The sequence below is a fragment of the Aethina tumida genome, chromosome 4 (assembly GCF_024364675.1).
Source record: "Aethina tumida isolate Nest 87 chromosome 4, icAetTumi1.1, whole genome shotgun sequence".
NCBI classification, from domain to species: domain Eukaryota; kingdom Metazoa; phylum Arthropoda; class Insecta; order Coleoptera; family Nitidulidae; genus Aethina; species Aethina tumida.
This window is the reverse complement of record NC_065438.1, coordinates 16948120-16957905: the sequence shown is the minus strand read 5'-3', so window position 1 is coordinate 16957905 and position 9786 is coordinate 16948120. Positions and strand designations below refer to the sequence as shown.

At 28.6% G+C, this 9786-nt stretch overlaps 1 protein-coding gene and 1 long non-coding RNA gene across 8 annotated transcripts in view; one reads left to right on the top strand and one right to left on the bottom strand.

Annotated features, from left to right (window-relative positions):
* LOC109600305 (PDZ and LIM domain protein 1) overlaps positions 1 to 9786 on the bottom strand; it is a 43610-nt gene continuing 33824 nt past the window's right edge. For 4 of the 7 annotated variants that reach the window (XM_049966696.1, XM_020016443.2, XM_020016440.2 and 1 more), the window contains 5 exons: positions 4474 to 4623; positions 4157 to 4207; positions 3823 to 3911; positions 3544 to 3685; positions 1 to 826 (listed from right to left, as the gene is read on the bottom strand). In XM_049966696.1, the coding sequence (XP_049822653.1) occupies positions 701 to 826; positions 3544 to 3685; positions 3823 to 3911; positions 4157 to 4207; positions 4474 to 4623 (558 nt within the window). In that variant the 3' untranslated portion in view covers positions 1 to 700. The remainder of the gene's footprint in view (positions 827 to 3543; positions 3686 to 3822; positions 3912 to 4156; positions 4208 to 4473; positions 4624 to 9786) is intronic. The other 3 variants (XM_020016444.2, XM_020016441.2, XM_049966697.1) reach the window with 3 other exon arrangements.
* On the top strand, positions 6999 to 8833 carry LOC126265396 (uncharacterized). Its single transcript, XR_007547896.1, has 3 exons — positions 6999 to 7160; positions 7947 to 8210; positions 8739 to 8833. It is a non-coding gene; the product is annotated as an uncharacterized LOC126265396 (long non-coding RNA).

Here is a 9786-nt window from a genome sequence, read left to right as displayed (position 1 = left end):
TTTAAATAAATATAGATATATTTTTGATACATTATATAAATAGATTTACACGAGTTAACAATCCTTTCTGTGTGTCTTACATAAATTAGGCTGGACGTTTGGGTTAATGTACAGCGAACACTAGGAACACTTTAACAATAATATTCCCTTAACATACTAAATTATCAACTTACAAACTAAATAATTTGACTAGAATACACTCGTTTCATGAATAAAATAAAAATAAAACATATAATCAACATAAAAACCACGAAATCGCGAACGTTTGTCACTGAGACAAACGGACCGATTTACAAACAAATATATATTCAATAAAAATAACTGTGTACCTACATTTATAGCGACATGTAAATCGTGTTTGTTAAGCTGAAAGCTGCCCTCATGAAAAAAATATATATCATTTGCCATACCTTTCAAATTTATCGATGCAATTCAATCAATCAGTGTGTTGATCTCAGTTGGTGAAATGGTTCTACGTGTTTGCATACATGACTTGATCGCACATGATACATTTGAGAGATATTTTAACACAATAATTTCGAACATTTTTAAAATATTCGTCGTTCAATTTCTTCGATACACTTAAAATTAAAATGGTCAACCGGGCGACGCCTCCGGTGTCGGAGGCGTCGCGTTGTCGAGCATTTTGCACAGGTTTTTTCAGTGAAATTTTACAGACATTTATAACAAGGGGTTTGTTTTAGTAGTGACTTTCCGGAAGCACGCTCCACATCAGCCTCTTGAAGGAGCCGCTCTGCTGAATGTCCTCGGGGTTCTCCCTCAAGGCGCTTCTGTAATCTGGCTGCGGGGTTACATATACATTCTTCTGCAATGACAAAATAACCGGTTACTCGAGGGGACACAACATATTTTAGGCACCGGAACAAGTAATTTACGTTTTATTTTCATGATTTATATGTAAAATAATGGTTCCATTCGCTTGAAAGTGGAAGTATCAGCAATGAAGATCAATAATCCTGAGACCTATATCAATTATTCAATTTCATTTTTATAAAATTTAATTTTTTATTTTTATTATTAAAGCTTAATAATTTTACTTTTATAAATTTTAAAACAATTTTATTTCATTATTTTATAAATTTAGATTTAAATTTTAATTAAAAATATTAATTTTATACAATTTAAATATTTAATAATAAAATTTTTTAATTTTAATATTTTAAAATTTATAATTTTAAAACAATTTTAATTTTTTTAAAACTATATTTTTTTTAAATTAATTTTTTTAATTTTATTTTTTTTTTTATATGGTTTAAATTTTATTATTTAATTTAAATGACTATTTTTAATATTCAAGTTTAATGAGAAAATGTAAATTTTAAATTAACTGTTTTATTTTTTTTTTAATTTAATTATTTATTTATTGAAAATTTTTTAATATTTTAAATTATATAAATTTGAATTAACAATTTTAATTTTTTAAAAGAATATTTTAAATTTTGTAAAATTAAAATTTTTTATGTTTATTTATTCATTTTTTTAATATAACTAATAATTTTTAATTTTTAAGTTTAATATTTTAAAAATTTTAAATTGATTTTTTTTTTTAATTTTTCAAATATAATTTTTTTATTATATTTATTAGTTAATTTTATAAATAAACATTTTTTTTAATTAAATTATTTTCTTCTATTATTTTTTAAACTTAATTTTTAATTTTTTAGCTTAATATTTAAATTGATTTTTTATTAATTAAACTATTTTATTTCTTTAAATTTAATATTTTAAATTTTTTAAACAATTTTATTTAATTAGTAATTTTCTTATTTTTTGGTTTAATATTTAAAATTTTACAAATTGAGCTTTTCTTAATTAAATTATTTTTTATTCTTATTTTTAAGTTTAATATTTTAAATTTAAATTACAATTTTATTTTTTTTTAATTTAATTATTTAATTTTTATAATATATTATATAAATTGATATATATGATGATTTTTCAAATTGATATATTTAAATAAACAATTTTATTTTTTCTTTAATTTAACTATTTATTTTTATTATTTTTTTAAATTTAATTTTGATTTTTTTAGCTTAATTAAAACTATTTTATTTTTTTTTTAAATTTTTTTAATTTTTTAAGTTTATTATTTTAAATTTTAAAAATTTAAATTAACAATTTTATTATTTTTTTCTTAATATAATTATTTATTTTTATTTTTATTTTTTTTATTTAATTAGTAATTTTTCATTTTTTAATTTAATATTTGAAATTTTATAAGTTGAGATTTTTTTAGTTATTTTTTTTTATTATAATTTTTTAAGTTTAATATTTTAAATTTTATAAATTTAAATTAACAGTTTTTTTGTTTTAATTTAATTATTTAATTTTTATTTTTTTTTTTTAATTTAATTAGTATTTTTGTATGTTTATTTGATATTTAAATTTCATAAATTAAGACTTTTTTTAATTATTTTTTTTTATTTTTAGCTTAATATTATAAATTTAAATTAAATTTGTTTTATATTAAATTATTATTATTATTTAAATTTCATAAATGTATAATTTTTTTATTATTTTATTTTTTAGCTAAATATTTTAAATTTTATAATTTTAATTTAACAATTTTAATTTTTTTTATTTATAAAAAAAAAAAAATTTTAAATAATTTAATAATAATTATTAATAATATTTTAAATTTTATGATAAATTTTTACCATATATTATTTATTTTTAATTTTTATTTTTAATTTAATATTTTAAATTTTATAAAATTTACTATTATAATTTTATAAAAATTACTATTTTATTTTTTCTCTAATTTAAATGGTTATTTTTAAATATTTTAAACAGTTTATATTAAATTTTATAAATTTACTTCACTTAAAATTTATAAATTTGAATTAAAATATTATTTTTTTTAATTAAATTGTATATAACTTTTTTTTAATTTTTTCCATTAAATTGTTTATATTAAATTTTATATTTTAAATTTGATTTTTGAATTAAAAAAAAATAATTTTTCTAAATTAAATTATTATTATTTTTTAATTATACATATTTTCTTATAAATATAAATTAAGAACTTCATTTTTTTTCAATGTTTTAAATTTAGTATCTTAAATATTATAGATTTAATATAACAATTTTTATTATTATTTATGTTTTAATTTTTAATCTGAATATTTCAAATTTTAAATATTTAAATTTTTTAATTTAATTTTTTATTTTTAATTTTTCAACCTCAATTTCAAATTTTAAATTAATATTTCAATTTTTTATAATACATTGGTTTTATATATAATTTTGTAAGCTGTATTTTTTTTTAAACTGCTTATAATTATGCCTTTTAAACTTTATAAATCAAATTAAATTGATGTAAATTACTTTTTCCGACAAATACGACTAAATGATTGCTACTGATTTGTGAGCACAAAAAACTGACATAAAAGCCGACATAAAACACCACGAAACAGGATGTGGGGGACGGTCACCGGACATAAGACACGGTCCTTGACGTACTTGTGTGTTCATTTTTTTTTTCAAAGCAGCGAAGCGTGGATCTTAACAATTGTCGTTTACCTTTGCAGGAATAGTCTTGTTCGGTACGTAGACTTTGCTTTGTGCCGGGTTGACTTCGTGTACGTGTTCGCCCAAAGATTCTTCCTGCAGAGCCTTGTAAGTTTCGCTTTCGGCCGGGTTGAACGTTACGTGCCTTTTAACGCTAGAAAAACCAATTCGTTTTTTATACCGACCTATCGACTGCACAAGCATTGGATGTGGATGTTGTTTTACTACTACAGGGGGTTAGTCAGATATCGGGTAGTGTATTACACGTGTGAGGGATGTACGAGTACTTACGGTTGGAGGCCGGTCTGCTTCTGAAGGGTGTCGACGATGTTTGGCTCGTTGTACAGGCCGATTGGGGAGTTGTACAAGTTGTGGATGACCTAGGGCACAACCCTTATTACTACACATCAATTTACAACCGACGTAATTGTTATAAACACACTGGAAATTATTAAAACGTGTAAAAGAGACAGAGAAGGTCGTCTTAAGACGGTTACCACATGCACAACAAAACGTGTGAAGTGTGTGACGTTATTCTTCGTGTGTAATGTGTTCAAAACACAACCCTTGTCGCGTTAAGGGCGAAAGTCCTGCAAAAACTCCAAAAATCAAAAAAAATATTAACCTGCTTGTTAGGATCACCTGTTGATATTCTCTCTAAGACAGAATTGGCGACCTGTTTGGAAACGTGTTTGTTGTAATCAATCTTAATTAATTAAAACTCTGGTTGGTGGTACGAAAAAATGTGTAATTGAGGTCAAGAGTACCTATTTTTACCTAAGGTTTTTTACGGATATTGAGCATGACCGTTAAAAACCTCGGCTATTTTTGTGGCCAAAGGTTTTCTTGGACTAAAATTAAAACGGTCTCGAAAATATGACAAGATCGTATCTTGTCTGGACCGTTCCAGCGTCACGGTTACACGTGGGTTCAATAATTTACCTTTTGTTTGTACAAATGGTCACTGTCGATGATGTGGTGGGGACGAGCCCTGACTGAGGGATTTGGGTGGTGACGGAGGTAACTTTCAGTCGGTCCTGACTCACGTTTCACTTTAGCACCGGGAAGTACCAGGGGGGTGGTACGGTACGGCTACAACAAAGGGCAGACCACACATTTACAAACACTGGACAAGACACAAACGAAGGATTTATTTAACATTTATAATTGTTTAAGTTTACTCATCAATCTTCTAATTTGGTGCCGGATGAAACCTTGGCCAAATCCAAATAATTATTGTTTGGAACCCAATAATCGAAACCGAAACATTTTTATAGATTCCTGAGATCGTGAAATCTATTTTGGGACCGTGTTACGACGTGCAAAACACAATTCCCGCATGTATAACTCGGTTATTCATAATTACATTTCATTGCACAATTCAAGTCAATCTTTTGTGGGCAGTAAATTCTAGAAACCGTAAACCGTCTCTGGAATCCGTTTAAACAAACAACTCAGCAGGAAATAGACGTTTCAGCTGTACCATCGTCGGATTTTGAGCTACACAAACCAAAATATGATTAAAAACGTAGGTCAAGTCGTGTTAAAACTTCGCTAATCTCTCACAAAACTGACGTAGGTCAGATTTCGTAACGGTGCTATTTTCAGTGCTTACGTTGACGGTGTTACTGAAACTACTCGTTCAACACGATCGAAAATTCATTAAAACCTCCCATAATTAAGACGTCGCATTAATTTAGCTGCTTCACAAATTAGTTGGAGCTGCGACAAAACGCCACGATTAATCAAAGGGGCATCAAAGCCGGTGATATTCGATGTACCCGTCAGTCGTCCTGGACCGACCATAAATAACGGGATGTGCTAAATATTCCAGCTCGTAAATTATTACTGTGCATACAACGATAAATCCACTTGCCCGATTTTTTACGTTAATACGTGCAAATTATAAGTTATTTTGGATGTGGGTTAGTCGAACTGGGGCGTCAAAATATGTCGAATTGAAGGGCCACTAATGTGCTTTTATTAATAGAAGCTTCAGCTCTGGATATTTGATAACAAATGTTAAAATAGAGTTACGTAAAATTTGTCGGTGTTATCCTAGGTTTGGATTATTTTTACAATTGCAGGTTTGTCTACGTTCGAGTTGGTCTCGCCAAAAATTTATTTCTGACTCTGTTTATTATCAAATTAGCAGGAAATCGAGAATATTAGTATAAATGTTTACCTGAAAACACTCTTTTGTTTGTATAATTTATGTGTTAATTCATTAGAAAATTGACTTAAGAGAAAGCCCCATTTAAGACAGTTTTTTCTAGAAAAATGTGGCTGCGAAGCTCCAACTTTGTGCTAGAAAAAGCTACAAAATAACCGACAAATACTTTGTGACACTCTGTGACACACTCAACCGACTTCCCGGTTCGTTAAACCCATACAATTTTCGAGACGCAATTAGGAAATTGACGAAGCCATACGGGAAAAATTCTCCTTACCCACATCGTGGCCGCTTCGTGTTCCCTGTTTCTGAAGTGATCGGTCGACACACTTCTGGAGAGGATCATTTTTTCTTTTCTTTTTTTTTCTTTTGTTGGACGTTGTACGCACTTGTCTAATGGAAGTGTTACGGTTTTGGCTGGCCAAAGTCAACTGCTGAAAATTTTTCCCCACCCGTCAACTATCCGGTGGACCGGTTGCGGTGCTTTAAAAAATCGACAGATCCTGCTGTAAACACGTCCGCACGTAACGGGAGCAATGGAAGCTGCGTACGGCGTGTAAACACCGGCACGTACCGATGAAAGACACAGAGGAGGCCTCATTCTATTATTACAGACGATTTGAGTTGTTTAATACTGGTTTAGAAATTTTTGAAATTGAGATATGTACTTTTAACTGATTTTTAGTCACTTCCGTCATTGCAACGATAAAAAGTTTTAGATTTTTAATTCAGTTAGACGTATATAAAGCCCTAGCAGATCTATACGTGATAAAATCTCAATAAAATATATAAACAAATAAAAACGACTAATTGAACTTTCTAAAAAACAAAATGTCAGATATTGCAAATCTGTTCAATGAAATGAATATTTCAACATGTTCAAATTATTAAATTATAACCCATTATTTCCTCTTCAGTTATTTGAATTTCTTCATAGAAAATCTAACTGGCCAGTGAGAAGGTCAAGGTGACACTTGACTGAAATAGAAAAAAGATATCAAAGTTTTAGGAATGAGCATATGATGACTAATTATCGACAATTTTTTATATAAGAAAGTTGAACCTATAGAAAATGGAGCTGTTAACAAATATAACTCAGTCATTTGAATTTCTCTCCATGAAAAATAGGTGGTCAGAGATATGATCAAGGTGACATCTGACTGAAATAGAAAGAAAATATCAAAATTTCAGGAAATAGCAAATGATGACCAGCTGTGGCTGATTTTTTGTATAAGATGGTGGGAAATGGAGCTGTTAATAACAAAGATAGGATCAAGGTGACACATTACTGAAATTGAAAGAAGATATCAAAGTTTCAGGAATGAGCAAATAATGACCAACTGTCGCTGACATAATTGTTAAAAAGATCAACAACTCTGTTGAAAAGAATGACCCAATTGGTATCACTTTTTCCTCAGTCATTTGGGTTTCTGTCAAGAAAATATAGGTGATCAAGGTGATACTTGACTGAAATTGAAAAAAGATATCAAAGTTTCAGGAATGAGCAAATGGTGACCAACTATCGCTGGCTTTTTATATAAGAAAGTTGGACTTATAGAAAATGGAGCTGTTAACATATTTTTGGGACAACACAAATGTCTCAATTATGTCAAAAAGATCAACAACACTGTTAGAAAAGAATGACCCAGTTGGTATCACTTTTTCCTCAGTCATTTGGATTTCTCATCAGAAAATATAGGTGGTCAAAGATATGATCAAGGTGACACTTGACTGAAATTGAAAAAAGATATAAAAGTTTCAGGAATGAATAATGACCAACTATCGCTGATTTTTTATATAAGAAAGTTGGACTTATAGGAAATGGAGCTGTTAACATATTTTTGGGACAACACAAATGTCTCAATTATGTCAAAAAGATCAACAACACTGTTAGAAAAGAATGACCCAGTTGGTATCACTTTTTCCTCAGTCATTTGGATTTCTCATCAGAAAATATAGGTGGTCAAAGATATGACCAAGGTGACACTTGACTGAAATTGAAAAAAGATATAAAAGTTTCAGGAATGAATAATGACCAACTATCGCTGATTTTTTATATAAGAAAGTTGGACTTATAGGAAATGGAGCTGTTAACATATTTTTGGGGCAACACAAATATCCCAATTATGTCATCAAAACATCAACAACACTCTTAGAAAAGAATGACCCAATTGGTATCACTTTTTCCTCAGTCATTTGGATTTCTCATCAGAAAATATAGGTGGTCAAAGATATGATCAAGGTGACACTTGACTGAAATTGAAAAAAGATATCAAAGTTTCAGGAATGAGCAAATAATGACCAACTATCGCTGATTTTTTATATAAGAAAGTTGGACTTATAGGAAATGGAGCTGTTAACATATTTTTGAGACATCACGAATGTCCCAATTATGTCAAAAAGATCAACAACACTGTTAGAAAAGAATTACCCATTTGGTATCACTTTTTCCTCAGTCATTTGGATTTCTCATCAGAAAATATAGGTGGTCAAAGATATGATCAAGGTCACACTTGACTGAAATTGAAAAAAGATATCAAATTTTCAGGAATGAGCAAATAATGACCAACTATCGCTGATTTTTTATATAAGAAAGTTGGACTTATAGAAAATGGAGCTGTTAACATATTTTTGGGACAACACGAATGTCCCAATTATGTCAAAAAGATCAACAACACTGTTAGAAAAGAATGACTCAATTGGTATCACTTTTTCCTCAGTCATTTGGGTTTCTCATCAGAAAATATATGTGGTCAAAGATGTGATTAAGGTGACGCTTGACTGAAATTGAAAAAAGATATGAAAGTTTCAGGAATGAGCAAATAATGACCAACTATCGCTGATTTTTTATATAAGAAAGTTGGACTTATAGAAAATGGAGCTGTTAACATATTTTTGGGACAACACGAATGTCCCAATTATGTCAAAAAGATCAACAACACTGTTAGAAAAGAATGACTCGATTGGCATCACTTTTTCCTCAGTCATTTGGGTTTCTCATCACAAAAAAAATGTGATCAAAGATGTGATTAAGGTGACACTTGACTGAAATTGAAAAAAGATATCAAAGTTTCAGGAATGAGCAAATAATGACCAACTATCGCTGATTTTTTATATAAGAAAGTTGGACTTATAGAAAATGGAGCTGGAAACATATTTTTGGGACAACACGAATGTCCCAATTATGTCAAAAAGATCAACAACACTGTTAGAAAAGAATGACTCAATTGGTATCACTTTTTCCTCAGTCATTTGGGTTTCTCATCAGAAAATATAGGTGGTCAAAGATAGGATCAAGATGACACTTGACTGAAATTGAAAGAAGATATCAAGTGTTCAGGGATGAGCTGCTTTTATACGACAAGGTGGGACCTATACGACCTTTAAATTCTATTTTTCTTTCCATCATAACTTTTACATTTTTTATCTGAGTTAGTCTATCAGTACTTGAAAAGTTTACCATTGAAGAAATAAACTATTAAAAATATAAAAGTTCTGAAACTGATATTATTTATTGGTGAAAAAATTACTCAAAAGCCGCAAATTTGTATAAATGTTTAGGTAAATGCCCCAAATGAAATATAAACGATACAATGTTAGTATTCAGTACCGTACAACAAAAAATATGTGAGAGAACCTTTCAACACTTGCCATATAATGTAAGTAAACAAAATGAAATAACATCCTCAAATAAAACTGACCAGTGTAATTTGTTTGTAACAAACATAACAAGTACACGATAGTATTTTGTGGTGTGATTATAAAACGGACTTGATGCATAATTTTATTTTTATAAGACCTTGCTGACCGACACCGTGATTGGATTATTTCCAAAAGCGCAAAATGATTGATGAAACATCCGACTCTAACACATCTAATTAATTGGCTGTACTCATCTAAGCCTAAATTAGACAAAAAGTTACCAAAATCTACAACACTCAAGTTGTATATAAGACTAGTAAACAATCCGTAAATAAATTGCATCCGAAATAAAACAGATTGGAATACTTGACGTCAGTTCATTGTAATTAACTTTTAGAAAAATATGAATGCCAAAGCTAATTAACTAAAAATAAATATTA